Source organism: Macaca nemestrina, chromosome 10 (genome assembly GCF_043159975.1).
Source record: "Macaca nemestrina isolate mMacNem1 chromosome 10, mMacNem.hap1, whole genome shotgun sequence".
NCBI lineage: Eukaryota > Metazoa > Chordata > Mammalia > Primates > Cercopithecidae > Macaca > Macaca nemestrina.
Window position 1 is genome coordinate 107,460,021 of NC_092134.1, and position 24,595 is coordinate 107,484,615.

General features: G+C 37.9%; 1 protein-coding gene across 3 annotated transcripts in view; it reads left to right on the forward strand.

Annotated features, from left to right (window-relative positions):
- LOC105496899 (copine 8) overlaps positions 1-24,595 on the forward strand; it is a 240,662-nt gene that overhangs the window by 18,649 nt on the left and 197,418 nt on the right. For all 3 annotated transcript variants that reach the window (XM_071071896.1, XM_071071895.1, XM_011767544.3), the window contains exons 2-3: positions 18,983-19,023; positions 20,450-20,496. Coding sequence is in view for 2 of the 3 variants with exons in the window: in XM_071071895.1 (XP_070927996.1) it covers positions 18,983-19,023; positions 20,450-20,496 (88 nt within the window). In the remaining variant the exon portion in view is untranslated. The remainder of the gene's footprint in view (positions 1-18,982; positions 19,024-20,449; positions 20,497-24,595) is intronic.

Here is a 24,595-nt window from a genome sequence, read left to right on the forward strand (position 1 = left end):
ACTCCCTAGGTGTCATCATGTCTTTAAATCCATATATTCACAACTTTTTTGCTCTGTGGGCACACACCCCACAGTTCCAGGCTCCAGACTGTGTGGGCCTGTCTTTGTCTCTGAATCTGGGTCTCCCATCTGACTCTACCTTCTTTTGTAAAGAAATTCCTCGCAGAGTTTCCTATTATATATTCCTTCCACCAGACCCCAGCTGGGCCAACAGTATAAACTTAAAAAGATATCAAGAGGATTCATTTTTCATTTTACCAGGAGGCTCTTCGGCCCCTTTTAATTTCATAGAAGGCAAAAGGAACTTGGAGGAGCAGCCTTAGGCTCACATTACATCTCTTCTTTCTTCTACAAATTGTACTTGAGATCAGGGCTTAACTATTCCCATACACTACTGTTGTAATGCCTGGCACATAATATAACATGCCCAGTACATCTGTGTTGAAAGAAAGCATGAATGAATGCTTTCGAATGAATTTGACCTTTTTCCTTAATCACAGTTTAGGGCTTTGTCACTTAATTAGGGCATTGCATATCCACTCTACATTATTCTCTTTGCCTTTGCCTCTAGGTAGTTTTTCTAATATTTACTATATGCTGAGTTTGCTCTAAGTGCTTTATATTTACTAACTTACTCCTCAAACAACTCTATGAGTAGGATACTATGATCATCTCCTTTTCACAGATAAGAAAACTGAAGCCTAGAGAGTTTTAGTTTACACAGCTAGTAAATGATGGAGCTGGTGGTTCCCAGTTGTAATGACTGTTCAGAGGTGGCACCCTACCAGGTGATGACAAGTTCATGAGATCTGGTGATGTTAATGAAGTGGGGAAAAGGTGACAGACTCTTCTTGGGTGCCAGAATTATAAAATATGAAGCTAATAACCCCAGGCATCTATACTAGCCTGTTCTCGCATTGCTGTAAAGAACTACCTGAGACTGGGTAATTTATGAAGAAATGAGATTTAATTGGCTCACCATTCTGTATGCTGTACAGGTAGCATAGCTGGGGAGGCCTCCGCAAACTTTCAATCATGGTGGAAGGCACAAGGGGAGGCAGGCATGTCTTTACATGGTGGAGCAGGAGAGAGAGAGAAGGGGGAAGTGCTACACACTTTTAAACAACCAGATCTCCTGAGAACTCACTCACTATCACAAGAACAGAAGGGGGAGGACTGCCTCCGTGATCCAATCACCTCCCACCCAGCCCCTCCTCCAACATTGAGGATTACAATTCTACATGAGATTTGGGTGGGGACATAGAGCCAAACAATATCAGCATCTATGTTTCCCACCATGTAGTTCAGAGAACTAGAGGAAGCAGTTTTTTCAAAAAGGTTGAAGTAGATAATACATGCATGCAGAAAAAGAGTTTTGATGTTTCTGTCCTTGTTTTTGTTCTTCTCACAGGGTCAGCTACATGCCTGAGTCTGGGCTCTATAAAATATCTGTATTTTCACCATAAATTTCCCTTTTCTTCTGTAACTTACAACTAAATGAGTTATATTCACGCAGCTAATATTTGTCTGTCTCATAGTAGAGTATTATCTTATTATTTATTTTATTTGCATGTCATTACTCATTTATTCAGGATGAACTTTATTTAAAATGTGAGTGACTAAGTATATTTCTTCCTCTTATAAAATGCCAAATCACTTCTTGAAGTCATTTTTCTTTTGGGGTGCTTATACTTTTTTCTCATTAATTTAGAGAATGCTTTGTATATTTATAGCCTTAACATTCTTATATATGATATATGTAACAAATGTTGTATTTTGAGTTTAATTATTATATCATTTTCTGCATATAAGTTTAAAATACATTCATTATCATGTAAATTAATTTTTTCTCTAGGCTTTGTATAAAGCTTAGAAAGTATCCTTTATGCCAAAATTTTAAAATAGTATGTTACATTTTCTTCATGTTTTTTTCATTGATTCTGGTTGATGATATCTGTTCTGTAATTTACTTTAAAATATTTCAGCAGAGAGTGTCATGTAGATGTGTGTGTTAGACTGTAGAGTTAAATCTCAAGGATCCTAATCAGTTCTATATACTTTGGGTGTGGTGAGTTAGCATTGGAAGTTTAATCAGTAGCTCATGCTCTGGAAGTGGCTACTCCTAACTGTTATACTATCTTTACCCTTTATCAACACCAGAGCGTTCTGTAATTACTATGGATGTTAGACTTAAAAAAAAACAAACTGATAAAACATATGGTGATCAGATATGTGGACTGACTACTTCATACCACTATACGGTTATAAAAAAAAAAGACTGACAATAACACTGGAGAGGATGTGGAGAAATTGGAACAATTATATATTGCTGGTAGGAATGTAATGCAATGCAGTCACTTTGGTAAATAGTTTGGCAGTTTTTTTTTCAGATTTTAAAAATAGTGTTACCATTAGGACCCAGCAATTCTGTTAGGTATATACCCCAGAGAAATGAAGCCATATGTCTGTATAGAAACTTGTTCAAGTCTTCATTGCAGTATTATTGATAATAGCCAAAAATAGAAACAACCCAAATATCTAAGAATTGATGAACCAAAGTGGTGTATCCCTACAATAGAATATGATTTGGCAATAAAACAGAATGAAGTACTGACACATACTACAACGTGACTGAATCTTCAAAACATCATGTAATCGAAAGAAGCTAGTCACAAAAAGAGCACATATTGTATATCATCATGATTCTATTTACATGAAATGCTCTGAATAGGCAAATACATGGAGACAGAAAGATTAGTGGTTACCAGGGGCTGGGGGAAGTCGAATAGGGTGTGATTTTTGATGGGTTCAGGGTGTTTTTGGTGGGAGGAGAGAGGAAAATGTTCTGAAATTAGATAGTGGTAATAGTTGCACAACTCTGAATATACTATCGACCACTGGATTGTACACTTTAAAAGGGCAAATTTTATAGTATGTCATTTATATCTGAATAAAGCTGTTATAAAAAAGATATGTGGATTAGCTAGACATATTGCACATGTGAACAGGAGATACATGCCTAGGGACTCGGGGTTATGCCCTTTAGAGTGGTGCAGTAGGCCTAGAGACGCCTTAGGTAATGGGTATAAATGTTTAGAGAATTCGCTACGCTTATCTGACCAGAAAGTTAGATATTGTCAACAGAATATTGTCACATCTGCCTGAAGGTGCTATTTAGAGTGTCTGAAAGGACAGAGAGCTGGAAGTTGATTAAACTGATGGAGTACATTGTGTGACTGTTTTGAGTTCTTCTTAGTAATGAATATTTGTCACTTTGGCACAATTTGGCCTGAGACTTGCTTTCTTGGTAACATGCTATTTTGCAGTGAGGTTATAGTGAGAGCTGCATAGCTCACATACTTCAGCTATTGAAGGCAACATATAACTACTAAACAGCCTAGTTGGATAGAATGATTATTAGCAGTTGATACCCAAGAAAATTATTGACTATTATGTATTCATCAAGCTTCCAATCACTCTACTGAATTATCTTACTAATTTAAAAAGCTTTTGTTAATTCTCTTGCTTTTTTTGTGTACAAAATTAAATCTGCAAGTAAAGGTAATTTAATTTTTCTCTTTCCAGTACTGCCTAATTTTTACTTTATATCTTTCTCTGTAGAGCCTATGAAATGATGCTAAATAATAACATTATTTGCAGCTCATTTCATTTTGTTCTCAATGATATAGATGAATAGTGTAACAAATACAGACATCAAAAATCAAAATCAAATTCAGAAATCAATAGAAGATTTGCAAAACAGCCTTCAAGAGTTTGCCTTTTCTGTGACTTTGGCCACTTTATTTAACCTCTCTGCATTTGATTAATTTATTTGGAAAATGGATCCTGCCAATAATTGCTACTTGGTAGGATTATGGGGAGGGTTAAGTGAAATGATTTATTTAAATGCCCAGCTCAGCACCTGGCACTTAGTAAATAAATAGTAGCTGTGCAGTTTGTGATATAGATTCGTGTGGAGTGTGATGGGGCACCTGGGGAAATAATCAGTGCTACATGCTAGGACAGAGCCATGGAGAGAGGCTGAAAGAGGAATTCTCATTTCCTAGTAGGAAAGGGGTTGGTGTGGAAATTTTGGGAAAGAGAAAGTTCTGGGTAAAATGTAAATGTAGAGAAGTGGTTTTCCTTCTAACAGTCAGGACCCTCAGCTGTAGGTCTGTTGGAGATTGCTTGAGGTCCACTCCAGACCCTGTTTGCCTGGGTATCAGCAGCAGAGGCTGCAGAAGATAGAATATTGCTGAACAGCGAGTGTACCTGTCTGATTCTTGCTTTGGAAGCTTCCTCTCAGGGGTGTACTCCACCCTGTGAGGTGTGGGGTGTCAGACTGCCCCTAGTGGGGGATGTCTCCCAGTTAGGCTACTCAGGGGTCAGGGACCCACTTGAGCAGGGAATCTGTCCCTTCTCAGATCTCAACCTCCGTGTTGGGAGATCCACTGCTCTCTTCAAAGCTGTCAGACAGAGTCGTTTGCATCTGCAGAGGTTTCCGCTGCGTTTGTTATTGCCCTGTCCCCAGAGGTGGAGTCTACAGAGACAGGCAGGTTTCCTTGAGCTGCTGTGAGCTCCACCCAGTTCGAGCTTCCCAGCAGCTTTGTTTACCTACTTAAGCCTCAGCAATGGCGGGCGCCCCTCCCCCAGCCTCGCTGCTGCCTTGCCCATAGATCACAGACTGCTGTGCTAGCAATGAGGGAGGCTCCGTGGGTGTGGGACCCTCCCGGCCAGGTGTGGGATATGATCTCCTGGTGTGCCTGTTTGCTTAAAGCGCAGTATTGGGGTGGGAGTTACCCGATTTTCCAGTGTTGTGTGTCTCAGTTCCCCTGGCTAGGAAAAGGGATTCCCTTCCCCTTGCGCTTCCCAGGTGAGGCAATGCCTCGCCCTGCTTCAGCTCTCGCTGGTCGGGCTGCAGCAGCTGACCAGCACCGATCGTCCAGCACTCCCCAGTGAGATGAACCCAGTACCTCAGTTGAAAATGCAGAAATCACCGGTCTTCTGTGTCGCTTGCGCTGGGAGTTGGAGACTGGAGCTGTTCCTATTCGGCCATCTTGCTCCAGGACACCTACACCAAAACCCCATCAGTACATCACCATCATCAAAGACCAGAGGCAGATAAAACCACACAGATGGGGAAAAAGCAGGGCAGAAAAGCTGGAAATTCAAAAAATAAGAGCGCATCTCCCCCGGCAAAGGAGCGCAGCTCATCGCCAGCAACGGATCAAAGCTGGACGGAGAATGACTTTGACGAGATGAGAGAAGAAGGCTTCAGTCCATCAAATTTCTCAGAGCTAAAGGAGGAATTACATACCCAGCGCAAAGAAACTAAAAATCTTGAAAAAAAAGTGGAAGAATTGATGGCTAGAGTAATTAATGCAGAGAAGGTCCTAAACGAAATGAAAGAGATGAAAACCATGACACGAGAAATACGTGACAAATGCACAAGCTTCAGTAACCGACTCGATCAACTGGAAGAAAGAGTATCTGTGATTGAGGATCAAATGAATGAAATGAAGCAAGAAGAGAAACCAAAAGAAAAAAGAAGAAAAAGAAATGAACAAAGCCTGCAAGAAGTATGGGATTATGTAAAAAGACCAAATCTACGTCTGATTGGGGTGCCTGAAAGTGAGGGGGAAAATGGAACCAAGTTGGAAAACACTCTTCAGGATATCATCCAGGAGAACTTCCCCAACCTAGTAGGGCAGGCCAACATTCAAATCCAGGAAATACAGAGAACGCCACAAAGATACTCCTCGAGAAGAGCAACTCCAAGACACATAATTGCCAGATTCACCAAAGTTGAAATGAAGGAAAAAATCTTAAGGGCATCCAGAGAGAAAGGTCGGGTTACCCACAAAGGGAAGCCCATCAGACTAACAGCAGATCTCTTGGCAGAAACTCTACAAGCCAGAAGAGAATGGGGGCCAATATTCAACATTCTTAAAGAAAAGAATTTTCAACCCAGAATTTCATATCCAGCCAAACTAAGTTTCATAAGTGAAGGAGAAATAAAATCCTTTACAGATAAGCAAATGCTTAGAGATTTTGTCACCACTAGGCCTGCCTTACAAGAGACCCTGAAGGAAGCACTAAACATGGAAAGGAACAACTGGTACCAGCCATTGCAAAAACATGCCAAAATGTAAAGACCATCGAGGCTAGGAAGAAACTGCATCAACTAACGAGCAAAATAACCAGTTAATATCATAATGGCAGGATCAAGTTCACACATAACAATATTAACCTTAAATGTAAATGGACTAAATGCTCCAATTAAAAGACACAGACTGGCAAACTGGATAAAGAGTCAAGACCCATCAGTCTGCTGTATTCAGGAGACCCATCTCACATGCAGAGACATACATAGGCTCAAAATAAAGGGATGGAGGAAGATTTACCAAGCAAATGGAGAACAAAAAAAAGGGGGGTTACAATACTAGTCTCTGATAAAACAGACTTTAAACCATCAAAGATCAAAAGAGACAAAGAAGGCCATTACATAATGGTAAAGGGATCAATTCAACAGGAAGAGCTAACTCTCCTAAATATATATGCACCCAATACAGGAGCACCCAGATTCATAAAGCAAGTCCTTAGAGACTTACAAAGAGACTGAGACTCCCATACAATAATAATGGGAGACCTCAACACTCCACTGTCAACATTAGACAGATCAACGAGACAGAAAGTTAACAAGGATATCCAGGAATTGAACTCATCTCTGCAGCAAGCCGACCTAATAGACATCTATAGAACTCTCCACCCCAAATCAACAGAATATACATTCTTCTCAGCACCACATCGTACTTACTCCAAAATTGACTACATAATTGGAAGTAAAGCACTCCTCAGGAAATGTACAAGAACAGAAATTATAACAAACTGTCTCTCAGACCACAGTGCAATCAAACTAGAACTCAGGACTAAGAAACTCAATCAAAACCGCTCAACTACATGGAAACTGAACAACCTGCTCCTGAATGACTACTGGGTACATAACGAAATGAAGGCAGAAATAAAGATGTTCTTTGAAACCAATGAGAACAAAGATACAACATACCAGAATCTGTGGGACACATTTAAAGCAGTGTGTAGAGGGAAATTTATAGCACTAAATGCCCACAAGAGAAAGCAGGAAAGATCTAAAACTGACACTCTAACATCGCATTAAAAGAACTAGAGAAGCAAGAGCAAACACATTCGAAAGCTAGCAGAAGGCAATAAATAACTAAGATCAGAGCAGAACTGAAGGAGATAGAGACACAAAAAACTCTCCAAAAAATCAATGAATCCAGGAGTTGGTTTTTTGAAAAGATCAACAAAATTGACAGACCACTAGCAAGACTAATAAAGAAGAAAAGAGAGAAGAATCAAATAGACGCAATTAAAAATGATAAAGGGGATATCACCACCGACCCCACAGAAATACAAACTACCATCAGAGAATACTATAAACACCTCTACGCAAATAAACTGGAAAATCTAGAAGAAATGGATAATTTCCTGGACACTTACACTCTTCCAAGACTAAACCAGGAAGAAGTTGAATCCCTGAATAGACCAATAGCAGGCTCTGAAATTGAGGCAATAATTAATAGCCTACCAACCAAAAAAAGTCCAGGACCAGATGGATTCACAGCTGAATTCTACCAGAGGTACAAGGAGGAGTTGGTACCATTCCTTCTGAAACTATTCCAATCAATAGAAAAAGAGGGAATCCTCCCTAACTCATTTTATGAGGCCAACATCATCCTGATACCAAAGCCTGGCAGAGACACAACAAAAAAAGAGAATTTTAGACCAATATCCCTGATGAACATCGATGCAAATATCCTCAATAAAATACTGGCAAACCGGATTCAGCAACACATCAAAAAGCTTATCCACCATGATCAAGTGGGCTTCATCCCTGGGATGCAAGGCTGGTTCAACATTCGCAAATCAATAAACATAATCCAGCATACAAACAGAACCAAAGACAAGAACCACATGATTATCTCAATAGATGCAGAAAAGGCTTTTGACAAAATTCAACAGCCCTTCATGCTAAAAACGCTCAATAAATTCGGTATTGATGGAACGTACCTCAAAATAATAAGAGCTATTTATGACAAACCCACAGCCAATATCATACTGAATGGGCAAAAACTGGAAAAATTCCCTTTGAAAACTGGCACAAGACAGGGATGCCCTCTCTCACCACTCCTATTCAACATAGTGTTGGAAGTTCTGGCTAGGGCAATCAGGCAAGAGAAAGAAATCAAGGGTATTCAGTTAGGAAAAGAAGAAATCAAATTGTCCCTGTTTGCAGATGACATGATTGTATATTTAGAAAACCCCATTGTCTCAGCCCAAAATCTCCTTAAGCTGATAAGCAACTTCAGCAAAGTCTCAGGATACAAAATTAATGTGCAAAAATCACAAGCATTCTTATACACCAGTAACAGACAAACACAGAGCCAAATCAGGAATGAACTTCCATTCACAATTGCTTCAAAGAGAATCAAATACCTAGGAATCCAACTTACAAGGGATGTAAAGGACCTCTTCAAGGAGAACTACAAACCACTGCTCAGTGAAATAAAAGAGGACACAAACAAATGGAAGAACATACCATGCTCATGGATAGGAAGAATCAATATCGTGAAAATGGCCATACTGCCCAAGGTAATTTATAGATTCAATGCCATCCCCATCAAGCTACCAATTACTTTCTTCACAGAATTGGAAAAAACTGCTTTAAGGTTCATATGGAACCAAAAAAGAGCCCGCATCTCCAAGACAATCCTAAGTCAAAAGAACAAAGCTGGAGGCATCACGCTACCTGACTTCAAACTATACTACAAGGCTACAGTAACCAAAACAGCATGGTACTGGTACCAAAACAGAGATATAGACCAATGGAACAGAACAGAGTCCTCAGAAATAATACCACACATCTACAGCCATCTGATCTTTGACAAACCTGAGAGAAACAAGAAATGGGGAAAGGATTCCCTATTTAATAAATGGTGCTGGGAAAATTGGCTAGCCATAAGCAGAAAGCTGAAACTGGATCCTTTCCTTACTCCTTATATGAAAATTAATTCAAGATGGATTAGAGACTTAAATGTTAGACCTAATACCATAAAAATCCTAGAGGAAAACCTAGATAGTACCATTCAGGAGATAGGCATGGGCAAAGACTTCATGTCTAAAACACCAAAAGCAACGGCAGCAAAAGCCAAAATTGACAAATGGGATCTCATTAAACTAAAGAGCTTCTGCACAGCAAAAGAAACTACCATCAGAGTGAACAGGCAACCTACAGAATGGGAGAAAATTTTTGCAATCTACTCATCTGACAAAGGGCTAATATCCAGAACCTACAAAGAACTCAAACAGATTTACAAGAAAAAAACAAACAACCCCATCAAAAAGTGGGCAAAGGATATGAACAGACATTTCTCAAAAGAAGACATTCATACAGCCAACAGACACATGAAAAAATGCTCATCATCACTGGCCATCAGAGAAATGCAAATCAAAACCACAATGAGATACCATCTCACACCAGTTAGAATGGCGATCATTAAAAAGTCAGGAAACAACAGGTGCTGGAGAGGATGTGGAGAAATAGGAACACTTTTACACTGTTGGTGGGATTGTAAACTAGTTCAACCATTATGGAAAACAGTATGGCGATTCCTCAAGGATATAGAACTAGATGTACCATATGACCCAGCTATCCCATTACTAGGTATATACCCAAAGGATTATAAATCATGCTGCTATAAAGACACATGCACACGTATGTTTATTGCGGCACTATTCACAATAGCAAAGACTTGGAATCAACCCAAATGTCCATCAGTGACAGAGTGGATTAAGAAAATGTGGCACATATACACCATGGAATACTATGCAGCCATCAAAAAGGATGAGTTTGTGTCCTTTGTAGGGACATGGATGCAGCTGGAAACCATCATTCTTAGCAAACTATCACAAGAACAGAAAACCAAACACCGCATGTTCTCACTCATAGGTGGGAACTGAACAATGAGATCACTTGGACTCAGGAAGGGGAACATCACACACTGGGGCCTATCATGGGGAGGGGGGAGGGGAGGGGGGAAGGATTGCATTGGGAGTTACACCTGATGTAAATGACGAGTTGATGGGTGCAGCACACCAACATGGCACAAGTATACATATGTAACAAACCTGCACGTTATGCACATGTACCCTACACCTTAAAAGTATAATAATAATAAATAAATTAAAAAAAAAATGTAGAGAAGTGTGAGGCAGGATTCGTTTGAGGGATCGCAAAGAATCTGGTGTCTGGAAGCAAAGACTGTAAGAAATAATATGGATAGAGGTGCAGCTGGAGACATAGCCGGGGGTCAGAATGCGGCAGGTGTTCAGTGCAATGTTATGGAGTTTGGAATTTCTGGAGGGAATGGGTTTTTTGCAAGTGAGGCATTTGCTCAAGTATTTACAATAGAGAGTTTTCTCCTGGAGGCATCTTGGTGAATGAACTGGGATATGGGGGACAAGATGACCTGTTACTGAGGCGTCTTGCTTGGAGGAGAAGAAGTTGGACAGTGTTGCTGGCTGTATTAGTTTCCTGTGGCTGTTGTAATAAATTGCCACAACCTTGTTGGCTTAAAAGAACAGAAATTTGTTTTCTCACAGGTCTGGAGGCCAGAAATCCTTAATCAGTATTGCCGGGCTGAAATCAAGGTGTTGGTAGGGCTGGTGTCCCTCCAGATGCTCTAGTGGACAATCCATTCTCTGCCTTTTCCAGCTCCTGGTGGTTGTTGCTAGCATGCTTTGGTTTGTGACTGCATCACTCTTGTCTTCAAGGCCAAAATCTACAACTCTCTCTGTGCTGTCACTGTCTTGTCTCTTCTGTAAGTGTCAAATCTCCCTCTGCCTTCCTCTTATATATGGTATATGTGATTGAATTTATGGCCCTTCCAGAGAATCCAGGGTAGTTTACTCATCTCAGGATTTATAGTTTAATCACATCTGCAGAGACCTCTTCCAAATAAGGTCACATTGACAGGTTCCAGGGATTTGGACCTGATATGTTTGGGTGTCCATTATTTTTCTTTCACAGTTGTCATTTACTAGGACAGAAAATACAAGAGCCATAAGATTGGGGGAAAGATAATGAATTTAGTTTTGTACCTGAGATTTAGATTTTTAAGAAGACCCATATCCTGCTCTCAGTCTCCTTTTTTAAAAGAGTTTTTAAAGCATAAACATGTTTCCCTTTTCCAGTTGAAATCAGGAGTTGCATTCTGTATCTTTTTCTGAAAGTTTGCATTACCCTGAGTTAACCCTTCATTACTTCAAACCTGTAGGTTCTTGTGTTTATCTCAGGCTAACCAGAGCTCTGACATGTCAAGTTCTGACAAAGCATAGGTTTCTTTTTAAGTAATTTCCAAGGATATCAATCACAGTTGAATGCCTCAGAAGGAATATAATTATAGTGTCCCTCAAATTTCTGTTAGTATCTAACCCAAATTCACCCATGCAAAGGTTGAAACTGTAATTTTATAACTGGCCTTTTCAGCTTAACGGTAGTAATAAGTACTTTGAACAACCAATTTCAGCAGAAACTGAAAAATAACTTAAAGTTTGTTTTATCCCTAGTGTCTGTTGGGTAATATCTGTCATTTATGATAAAGTTCTTGCTGTATATTCAGGCTACCAGAGGAAGCTGTTGAACTGAAATTTTTAATCTATTTGTGCAGCTTCAAATCTGAAAGTCTATTCTTACTTTCTTGAAAGCCAGATAATCTTGTTAAGTACTTTCCAATGACCCTAACCGTCAGAATTACTTGGTATCTTAGATTCTGGCTGAGTTTGGCTTTTTAATAAGTTTCGGTTTTAAAATATTTCTTTCTTTTTCTTTTTCTTTTCTTTTCTTTTTTTTTTTTTTTTTTTTTTTTTTGAGAGGGAGTCTCGCTCTGTCGCCCAGGCTGGGGTGCAGTGGCGCGATCTCGGCTCACTGCAACCTCCGCCGCCTGGGTTCACGCCATTCTCCTGCCTCAGCCTCCCGAGTCGCTGGGACTACAGGCGCCCGCCACCTCGCCCAGCTAACTTTTTGTATTTTCAGTAGAGACAGGGTTTCACCGTGTTAGCCAGGATGGTCTCTATATCCTGACCTCGTGATCCACCCGTCTCGGCCTCCCAAAGTGCTGGGATTACAGGTGTGAGCCACCGTGCCCGGACTTTTTTTTTTTTTTCATTTCTAAACCTTTCCTTTTTGCCTGTACACAGTTTGGCTCCTCTTGTTATAGAAATTGTAGTTTTGGGAAATACATTTTTTCCTGAAATGTGTATGTTAAATTTCTCAGGGTATTGTTTATTCAGTGAATAAAATAAAAGAATGAATGAATGAATCAGAATTAAACATTACATTCAAATCACTTCCAAAAATTGAGTAAACTTGCTTTCAGTTGCTCAAAAAAAGTTTTGATTTCCTTGTCTTCATAAAACAGAATTTCTGAAAGCCATTTTGTGTATGTGTACATTAAAAAATGCATATACATACAAATAACTTTCTAATTCCGGTCCATAAGATAACATAATGCCCTAAATAAAGGCCATGGGCATGGCTCAATGATATGGGGCTTGCTTATAATTCCAGTGATGCTGTCACTCTCAGGGATTTTCAGTTAGTGGATTACCTATTAGGGCAAAATCCCCAAATGCTAGATTCCCCTTCTACTCTGCTCTCTATAATAAAACACCTAACCTTACCTAAAGTGAAAAAAGATGATGCTTTAGACTGGGGACTAAAACTCTTCTTTCATTCAACAGGCCCCACTTATGTGCAAGCTTGTGCTAGTTTCTGTGGCTGCCTAAGCAATATTTGGTTAAGACTTTGCAGGCTATCAGTGGTCTAGAGACTACACTGAAAAATAGATAAATAAAAGGCCCTTAATAATTTACAAAATTTTAATTAAAACCAGAATCATTCTGCTTATTGACACAGGGCAATTTGCAGGGGATGCTATGATTCAGAGATATTGGTCTCTGTCCACATGTGGAAAATTTATTCTGGACAGTGTTTGCAAAATGATAAAGCATTGTTTGGCTCTACTTATGAACTGTATTTTTGTCCCTATAGAAAATTAAATATTTTTTTTGTTGGGCTCTATTTACAAACTATATTTCCATTCCTGTTGAAAATTAAATAGAAAAATTGCACTCAAAGTACAGCAGTAGATTTTTTAATGTGTTGTTTCACGTCTGTTGGTCACAGTGCTGTTTGGAATTAATTTTATGTTTCCAAGTTGAGGACTTAACCCCTAAAACAAGTATCTTGTATTTTTTTTTTTTTAATTAGAACTTAGCAAAATTGCCTTTACTCTGAAACTATTAACTTTAAAATTCATATACATATCAAGTAGGTTGTCTTTTTCAAATTTCATCTGTGGAAGGATAATGATATTTGTTTCCCTTTTAAAGGATTTTTTAATATGAATATTTATTAGGTGATTTTATCTGCTGAGCAGGAAAGAGTGAATAGCATGCCTGCAACTTTAGGATTAACTCACGAGTCACTTTTTACTTTAAATACATCATGTTATGCTCATTTTACATATGAAGAATTCAGAGTTTTTATTTTCTACTATTAAATCCTTAATACATATAAATATAATAGAAAAAATACTTAGCTTTTTAAAAATAATATTGCAGGATTTTTTCCTTAGTTTGGCTAAAGACAGGGTCCTTGTCCCACAGTCATGAAAATTTAGGCTCACAGACAATTCGAGGAGGGAGAAAAATGGGGGACATATTTGGCAAAAAGGGAGAAAAAAGGGGGAAACAGAGACTCTCTGTAAAGCCAGAGTCCCTGCTGGGGTGCTTCCTGTCTGGCAATTTGAATCTCAGGTTCCACACAGGAAGAGGAGTGGCCAGGCTCCTCCCTGATGCAAAGGGGCAAACTATGACTCCACTGCAGTGTGCACTCCCAGTGCACAGGCTGGTTGGAATTTTGCCAGGGACCCCCCTCCCACCTGGGTGTCTCAATAAGGTACTTATTTCAGGATATGTATTTATTTAGATCGCTTGCATTATATATATATTATCAATTATTTGAAAAATAGTTGGAATAAGAGCTAATTACTGTATCTGGCTTTTGTTGTTGTTATCATAGCTGAATCAATTTGACACTGTTTAATTTGACACCTATAAACAGTGTTTTCTCCCTATAATAAACTGCGATTTTATATACCATCCTATATTGTTGTTTAGTTATTTCTGTAATAAAATTCAGGCTTCTTGAAATAAGCCTTTAATACAGATTGTATTATTTTTGATAGTGCTTAGTTAGGTCTTGGCCATAGATTATTTGCTTGAAAAATACTTGCAGATTTGCTTTGAAGTTGAAAGAGAATTGCTACTTCCCAGTTTGAGAAAGATAAGCGTGAGATACAATTTTAAGAGGCTAGCTGGCTGCTCAGTATGGGTCTCAGAATGCCAATTGACAATAAAACCCACAACAGTAAAGACAACTGTGATATTCACGTTGGCTACTCAGTAACTGCTATATGGGAAACTGTCTTAAATTTGGAAGATGGCTTGTTGAGCATAAAATCGGAGCGGGCTGGGTTATCAGATGAGCTAACTGACTATTGTCTTTAGGGGAAGGTAGCCTGTTCTCAAGGATGAATATGGATGAGAATTGACTAGGAAGGCTGAGGAGTCAGGGAATTCTTTCTCTTGGATGGTTTTGGAAAGGTGTTGCTAAATTCCTGCTTATCTGCTTCTTAATTTTACATTTCATGCAAAATATACCTCTCCAGTTAACCCAGTGATGTACTAGAAAGGTGTCCCAATCCAGACCCCAAGAAAGGGTTCTTGGATTTTACCCAAGAAAGAATTCGAGGTGAGTCAATCAAGTGAAAGCAAGTTTATTAAGAAAGTAAAGGAACAAAAGAATGGCTACTCCATAGGCAGAGGAGTGTCGAGGGCTGCCGGTTGCCCATTTTTATGGTTATTTCTTGATTATATCCACAAGGGTGGATTATTCTTACCTCCCCTTTTTAGAACATATAGAGTACTTCCTGATGTTGCCATGGCATTTGTAAACTGTCATGGCCCTGGTAGGAGTGTAGCAGTGAGGAAGACCAGAGGTCACCCTCATTGCCATGTTGGTTTTGGTGGGTTTGGGCCAGCTTCTTTACTGCAACCTGTTTTATCAGAAGGGTATTTATGACCTGCATCTTGTGTCAGTCTCCTTATACTGTGACTAAGGATGCCTTAACCTCCTGGGAATGCAGCCTAGTAGGTCTCATCCTTATTTTACCCAGCCCCTATTCAAGATGGAGTTGCTGTGGTTTGAACACCTCGGACAGTATTTCTTCCTACAGGTTAGAGTTAAATTGGTTGGGCCTCGGCTTTAGTTAATGCTATTTCAGTTATCCCCCTTTAAGCTCATAGGTTAGGAATTTTAATGAAATTTGAGGATGAGTGGATACTAGAACGACTCAGGCAATTTATAGGTTATAATTTTGATTAGATGTTTCATCAAATAATTTTTCTAACTCGTACACTGTATTTTTCCAAAATTTCTTTTGAAGATTTTGTTCTTTTGTATTAGCTACATCTAGATTTGCAGAATAGAAAGACACGTTCAGGATTTTTAACCTAGTGTTGATGTTCAACATCATGTTATAAAATGGTAGGAACAAAGTTACAGGCATCCTAGCTCAAGCAGATGAAAAGTCCGTGGAGGGAAGCGTAGCCTTTTCATATAAAATCTGGTCATGGAGGGTTGTGTGTTATGTTTATTTTTAAAAGTGCAATATATATAAAACAAATATTTTTTTCTATGGAAAGTACGGTGGGTTTGGCCTCTCATTCTGGTTTTCTCTCCTCATTCGATAAGCAGCATCTCTATACTAGTCTATGAACAAGAATTTATTTTCCTTTATATTCTTGTGGTAGGTAAAATTGGAGACCTTTGACATTTCCAGTATTCATAGAAAATAAGAAGTCTTCTGGACTTCTCCAGAAACTGAGGTATTTTGTAAAGAACAGAAGCATCAGATTCCGAATGGTTGCTACCGTTAGATTATTCTGTACTGGGCTGTGTACACTGACTCATTTACTCACTTTCTCTGAGCCCCAGCTTAGTTTCTGAATTTATGAAATGGCCTTCACAATAATACCTATCTTATTTTACTTAATGTGAATAGGCTTTGTTTCTAATAGGATCTTGGGAAGATAAAATTCTTATTCCTAAAATAAATCCAAACTGAATGATGGATTTTAACAGTCACTGGTTTTTTGCAGTGTATATATCACTAAGAATATTTGCCTTTTCCAGCTTCGCAATCATATATGCTTGAGTAAAGTAGTCTTTTGGGAATTCAATCTGTCAGAGATAGTCTATTCTATTATATTCATATGACCAAAGTACAGGTAAAATTATTACCAAATATAATTGGAAAGTTAAATTGCAAATTTCAGATTATGTTATGAAGATTTATAGATTTTTACTTCTCATTACACAAAGGGTTTTTTGTTGGCTTATTTTTGATGTTACCTATATGTGTTATGGATCACAATGGCTGAGTGAAACAAGGTGACAAATAAAGTTTGTGATTAAGAAAACTAATCTCAGCAGGGCGCGGTGGATCACGCCTGCAATCCTAGCACTTGGGGAGGCAGAGGGGGGTGGATCACCTGAGGTCGGGAGTTCAAGACCAGCCTGACCAACATGGAGAAACCCTGTCTCTACTAAAAATACAAAATTAGCTGGGTGTGGTGGTGCATGCCTGTAATCCCAGCTACTTGGGAGGCTGAGGCAGGAGAATCGCTGAACCTGGGAGGCAGAGGTTGCAATGAACAGAGATCGCACCATTGCACTCCAGCCTGGGTAACAAGAGCGAAACTTCATCTCAAAAAAGAATAGTAATCTGTTCTATTGTTGATAGAAATCCTTTATTTTATATTTGTGGTTAAAACATGTAGTTTCTTTCTTTTACATAAGTAAGGCATTGAAACAACATTGTTTTCTGTTAAATACGTATATAGCATAGTTTTTGAGTCGCAGCCACATCACAATATTTTGCACTGTCATCTCAGTTTTTTTGTGAATTCCAAAAGAAACAGCATAACATTTTCCTAGGATACCTAATGAGCAAAAGCTTGAGTCACAGGAAGGATTGGGAGAATTCCCACTTAAGAACTACCTTTGTATAATAAATATAATATCACAGTAATTTCTCATATGGAAATGTTTTAATTTACCGTTTGCTAACCATTGCTGGAGTCATGGTGTCTGCTCAGGGGACAGAAAGGATTAATTTAATATGATTACTGACGAGTGGTCTTCGAGTCTGATTTAATTCCAAACGTGAATATGTCTGATGTTTCTCCTTTCTAGGAATATTTCAAGACATGATCTCATTTCATTGTCTGTGCTGCATTGTTTTGTTGAATATGTTCTTATTTTTTCAGTGCATAGAGATTCAATGGAGGCAATCGCTTTCGAGAACCTGAAATTAGAAAGGATGCCAGATTCATATGAAAAAGGGACTTTTCAAATACCAAGGGCCCTACAAATAAATGCACTTGAATAGTAGTCCTAGTGGAAAATAAGACAGCTTGAACACCTGATTTTTATTATAAGTATTACAAATAGGAATGCAATTTAGCTATTCCAGATTATTACCAATTAATGGAAGATGATTATTAAACACAAATTTGAACTTTTAGAACCCTTAAGTCATCAAGTTTTTCAGAAAAGCATATAGCTTTAAATCATAATTTTATAAAAACTAATTTTAGATGGAAATTTTTCTAATAATTTTCTGCCTTGTGGATCAGAGCATACCGAATTTAACTTTTTAATGAGTACTCAGGGTTATTGTTAGGAGCATAAAGTATAGGACTGTATTACTACCACCGAGGGTGGCAGTACACTGGTATCAGAGGAATCCAGGCTTTCCTAATTTTTGATTTTCCATTGTTATTCTGTTTTAGAAATATCTGGGAAAAAAAAAGTGCTAATAATGGCCTTGTGTATGTTTTTAATGTTTACTAAAGAGTCTTCAGGCAAGGTCTGTATGTTCATCTTAAATTCCCAAACTGTAATAGCAACATAAAACTCATCAGAGTTGATGTAACACAAATGTCAAGAGATGCTGCTTCACAATTGCATTCTAATTTTATGGATTAATGTGATCATGTGCTCTGAACTGCAAACAATTTTTGCATTAATAGCAACTCAAAGTTTGTTGAACACTTTTATATATATATAAACATATATATATGTTTATATATATAGTGTTTATATATATAAAAGTGTTTATATATATAGTTTATATATATATATATATATATATATATTTTTTTTTTTTTTTTTTGAGATGGAGTCTCGCTCTGCCACCCAGGCGGGAGTGCAGTGGCACAATCTCGGCTCACTGCAAGCTCCGCCTCCCGGGTTCACGCCATTCTCCTACCTCAGCCTCCCTAGTAGCTGGGACTATAGGCACCCGCCACCAAGCCTGGCTAATTTTTTGTATTTTTAGTAGAGACGGGGTTTCACTGTGGTCTCGATCTCCTGACCTTGTGATCCGCCTGCCTCGGCCTCCCAAAGTGCTGGGATTACAGGCGTGAGCCACCGCGCCCGGCCGAACACCTTTATATTTTTAATGAAGGATTAAATGGAAACCTAAAACAATTAGTTCTTTCAAAGAGATTTTAATCTTAGGATGTAAGGAGTCATGTTATTGGTTAACTGGAATGCAAGTCTGAGAAAATAAAAACTTTTATTTTCGGAGTCCAGTGATGTTCAGTCTGAATAAATACAAGCAGACCCTTAGGACATGTTTACTTAGTCATACATATGTGTATGTGTATGTTTATATATACACAATTATGTACATATACATTTTAATGTGTCTATATAAATATAAATATTTTGCTTTTATATCCAACTAACATTTTCTGTTTTATTCAACAGAAATCTTCTTGACAGAGACACATTTTCTAAATCTGATCCAAGTAAGTATTTATTGCTTGCCTTTTGAAAAATCATTTGATTTTGCAAAAGTTGTATGAAACTCATAGTTCTTGTTTAAAGGTTTGTTTTAAAGTGTAGAAAGCAGCAGGGGAGTGGTCCCAAGCTCTACACACTCATCAGCCAACCCCAGGGAGTACTGTGGGTAAAGAGGGACTTGCTGAGCACTTTGAGAATAAAATGAGAATACAAATGACTCCAATGTGGGACAGTTCACTTTGAAATTAAAACCTCATGTTATGGCCATTTGGTTGAAATTATTATATTTGAAAGAAAACCAAATGGGCCATAATTTAAAGTTATTTTTAGTCATGGAGTAATACTTTTCTTTCTTCTTTTTCTTGTTTTTAAATAAAAGTGGTGGTTGGGCAAGGTGGTTCATGCCTATAATCCCAGCCCTTTGGGAGGCTGAGGCAGGAGGATTTCCTGAGCCCAGGAGCTCGAGACCAGCCTAGGCTACATAATGAGACCTGCCCCCACCCCCACCATCTCTTGGGGAAAAAAAAGAAAAGAAAAATAAAATAAAAGTGATATATAAAATTTACAACCAAGTGAAATATGTAACATCTGATATGAACCAAAGTGATTACTAATTAGAGGTACTGAAAATTAGAGATAACTTGTAAAGTGAGAAGGGTAGTTTGAATTAGAAAACAGCAGAATGAACTGTATAAATCAATGTGTTTCCGAATCTTGTAATATTTAGAAATGAATATACAACAGTTCTGTATCTCAACAAATGTGTGAACAAATATGGTTGAATTATAGAGGAAAGGTTTTTGTCAGTTACCAGAATTCTTAAGGTAGTCATTGGGAAAAAGGCATTGCAATTGGGGTATTAAAAATCCCTGGGGCTCATTTGACAAATGGTTGGGACACTTCATATCCCTTAATCTTTACTCAAAGCCCTTAATCTCCCTTTTGGGAATTCCTTTCTTGGTTGACAGGATTTCTTACCTATTTACAAATATTGAGGGAGGAAGTTAAAATATTAAATGTAGAGCGTGACTTGCCCTCAAGTTTTCCTTCCTATTATACCTTTGAACACCGTAAATATCTTAGGAAGAACTTGATTTGTGTTTCACAACATAATGAAATATTTCAAATTGTTTAAATTATGGTTTTAAAATTTATCTATGAAGACCTTAGCAAGTATTATTTTATGTGCCAAGCTCAGTACTTACTAAGTTCTAAAGATCTGGCATAATAGTTTGTTTTCTGTTTAGTTAAATTAATTTTTAGTCACTTGATGATTTACTAGCCTTTTTTTTTTTTTTTGAAAGGGTAAGACTAGGAATTAGGCATTTATTTTTGATGTAGCTTTTGAACAGCTGAAAGCCAAATTGTATACATTCACATATGATTTTCATAAAAGACATTTATATGTGTGTATTTTTTCATCTTTTGTAGTTTGTGTCTTATATGTACAAGGAGTTGGAAATAAAGAATGGAGAGAGGTAAGTTTAAAACTTTAAAAAAAAATCACTGGACTTGAAGATATAGTAAGTTATAACTTGATCAAGATGATACTTCCCGTTTTTCACTGTAAGTCCTTTTCAACCCAAAGATTGAATTGTTTTTATCTTAGGAAAGTTACCTTTGTGTTTTATTTTTAATAACAGTGATTGTTTAGCTGACTTATGACCTTCTTGTGGAATATTCTAGGCCTGAAATTTCTACTTCCTTTATCCAAACATAAATTTAATGTGTTGCCATCAACTTGACATGATTTCTTACAAAATTTAAGTTTGTGGGTTAAGTCTTATTTTTAGAGATCAACTGCTGATATTTATAAAATGCCACCTTAAAAGATTTTGATTGGCCGGGCACGGTGGCTCACACCTGTAATCCCAGCCCTTTGGGAGGCTGAGGCTGGCGGATCACGAGGTCAGGAGATCAAGACCATCCTGGCTAACACAGTGAAACCCCGTCTCTACTGAAAAAAAAAAAAAAAAAAAAAAAAGAAAAATTAGCTGGGCGTGGTGACCGGTGCCTGTAGTTCCAGCTACTCCGGAGGCTGAGGCAGGAGAATGGCATGAACCCAGGAGGCAGAGCTTGCAGTGAGTAGAGATCGTGCCACTGCACTCCAGCCTGGGTGACAGAGCGAGACTCATCTCAAAAAAAGAAAAAGAAAAAGAAAAAAAAAGATCTTAATTATGCTGCTTAATACCAAATATTGCCTACTTTTTGCAACATATTTAAAAATAAAGTTGAAATTCAGCTTCTTAATACAAATGTATGTTGTTTAATGAAGCAAAAGTGAAGAGACAGAATTGTTAATTTATTTTCTAGAGTGTCTCCACATTCAAATGGGTGGTTGATCATTGGAAGGTGGAGGGCATATTAAATAAAAGGCATTTCCATCTGCCTCTAGTTGCCAGGTATCTCAGGAAGTTAGTGCATTATTTTAATGAGGTTACAGTTTCTGGCTAGATTTCCCTAGTGAGGTTTGTGCTATTTGTGCCACAGAGTGCATTTGCCAGTCATTTTACCACTGTGCCTCAATTTTGGGTAGAGGGCAAGAATAAATCATTTAATTTATTCTTAAAATCTGGGGAAAATAATTTAAAACTTGTTTCTACTGATAATGGGCTGGTGGTCAGTAGTCCATAAACAGATACACGTTTATTGTATCTAACTGCTTCTGCACTTTTTTTTTTTTTTTTTTTTTTTGAGGCGGAGTTTTGCTCTTGTTGCTCAGGCTGGAGTGCAATGGCACGATCTTGACTCACTGCAACTTCTGCCTCCCAGGTTCAAGCGATTCTCCTGCCTCAGCCTCCAGAGTGGCTGAGATTACAGGCATGCGGCCACCACGCCCGGCTAGTAGAGACAGGGTTTCTCCATGTTAGTCAGGCTGGTCTCAAACTCCCGAGCTCAGGTGATCCACCTGCCTTGGCCTCCCAAAGTGCTGGGATTACAGGTGTAAGCCACTGTGCCCAGCACATTTCTATTTAGTTCAATATTTACCTCAAACTCTGTATCAAATGTAAACTCATCATCTTTACCCTATGTCTGCTTTTTCTTCGCTTCAAATATAGCTAAAACTGCTAGCCAAAATATGAAACTGCAATTTTTGTAGTCATCCTGAGTTTCTCTCCCACATCTTCATCACTTAATGTCATCCAGTGCTATGAGTTCTCTTTCATAAAAAAGAAAAATCCAAGCTTGGATAAGCCACCCTTTTTATTCAGACTCCTTTTCTCTTTTGTCATCCGTGTTGCAACAATTCTCCTACCCCCTTTTTTCCATGTTCATCTGTCTAATCATTCCTTTGATTATCTTCCTGAAAGACATGCTGTCTTGTCATTCTCTTTGGAGTTCCCTTTCTCAAAGGCCTGAAACAATACAGTGGAACTGCTTATTGACCATAGATGCCAGGCTAGATGGGACTGAGCATTGACCAGGGTGTCCACAAAATTACTTTGCTTCAGGCACCAAAAAGTTACCAGGATAAGGATACCTAAGTTATAGTACCAGACATCTGGGCCAATGCAAATGCCTAATAATGAGGCAACTGGAAACTTTATTGGATAAAGGGAGTTTGAAGAAAGACAACAAACAATTTTGGACCTAAACCAGGGTTCTGGGAGTTAATTCTTAAGTGGGTGCTGACCAAGTGGTATTGGCCTGTTAGTTTAAGGGCAGCCTCAGCTCAAAATCTCCCTTCCTTAAAAAATTTCTCATGCTTTCCTATTGCCTAAGCAATGAAATATAAATTTCTTACTTAATTTACAACTTTTATAATAATGATGGCTAACTAATATTCCAAGCCCTTTATAAATATTGACTAATTTAGTTTTCACAGCAACTTTAAGAGGTAGGTTATGTTATAATCCTTATGTTTCACGAGAAAAATGAAACACAGAAAGGTTAAATGACTAGACCAAAGTTACCCAGTTGTAAAGGACAAAGTGGGAATTTCCTTTTTTTTTTTAACTTAAATTATTTAAACTTTTATTTTTATTTATTTATTTATTTTTATTATACTTTAAGTTATGGGGTATATATGCAGAATGTGCAGGTTTGTTACATAGGTATACGTGTGTCATGGTGGTTTGCTGCACTCATCAACCCGTCATCTACATTAGGTATTTCTCCTAATGCTATTTCTCCCCTAGCCCCCCACCCACCGACAGGCCCGGGTGTGTGATGTTCCCCTCCCTGTGTCCATGTGTTCTCATTGATCAACTCCCACTTATGAGGGAGACCATGTGGTGTTTAGTTTTCTGTTCCTGTGTTAGTTTGCTGAGAATTATGGTTTCCAGTTTCATCCATGTCCCTGCAAAGGACATGAACTCATTCTTTTTTTTTTTTTTTTTTCTTTTTATGAGACGGAGTCTCTGAGAGTTTTCTCAGCAATTTTGGTACATCTGTAAAATCAATTTATTGATGGAGGTATCAGCATTATCTCAATAATATAGTGGTTATATTTAAATTCAGGTATATTTTGGAAAAGTATGTGTAACAAGCCATACGAATTTACGTTCTGAGATGAATCACTTTTAGATAATAAGGGGAATAAGTGAAAAAATAAAGCTTAAAAATGTGTTGAAACAAATGCTCCAAATAAAGAAATATAAAATTATGTAAAATTAATCTTTAGTTCAAATTTGCAGTTTAAAAATTATCTCTAACATGATTATAATTACTACCTATATTGTTGATAAATTCTATCTAATGACTGTGAATTATGAAAAACTCTTGAAGTAATGGATGTAAAACTAAAATTATTTTTAGTGTATAGTAATTTCAGAGCTAGAAATAATGTTTAAGCACCATGAATTACGAAAATATGGAAACCTAGTGGCAAATGGAAATAAAAAAAGTAACATCTCTTAAGAATGGCCACTTTACTCAGAGTTGGGAAAATATTCCAACTAAGTTCGTGAAGTTGGATTTTAGTTATCCATAGCCAATTCATTTTGTGAATTACTTTTAAACATTTAAAATTATAGAATTTGTTCCAGGTTCCCTAAGTTAGTATGTGATAAAAGGCATGCTGAAGTTGTTTATGAACTATAGTGATTATAGTGTAGAGGCAAACAAGTCTACTTTCAAATGCTGATTACTACAGTTTGACTTTGTCTCTGCTCTGCCCCATTCCATTGACACTGAGCTATGTTAACATTTATTCATCTCCATACTGAATAATACTTGTTTAGGTGTTTCTGTGTCTCTCACAAACACAAACACACACACACACACAAACTATACTATTCAACAAACATCAATAACTTTTTTGCAAACTTACTCTCTCATATGTCTTGGCTTCACTGTTTAGCTTTGTGCTTCCAAAGGTGAAACCTCCTGCACAGCATTTAGAATATGGCTTTCTTTGTTCCTTTTATTTATTTTTATTTTTATTTTTTTTTTGACGGAGTCTCACTCTGTCCCCCAGGCTGGAGTGCAGTGGCGCGATCTCTGCTCATTGCAAGCTCCGCCTCCCGGGTTCACGCCATTCGCCTGCCTCAGCCTCCCGAGTAGCTGGGAATATAAGCGCCCGCCACTACGCTCTGCTATTTTTTTCTATTTTTTAGTAGAGACGGAGTTTCATCT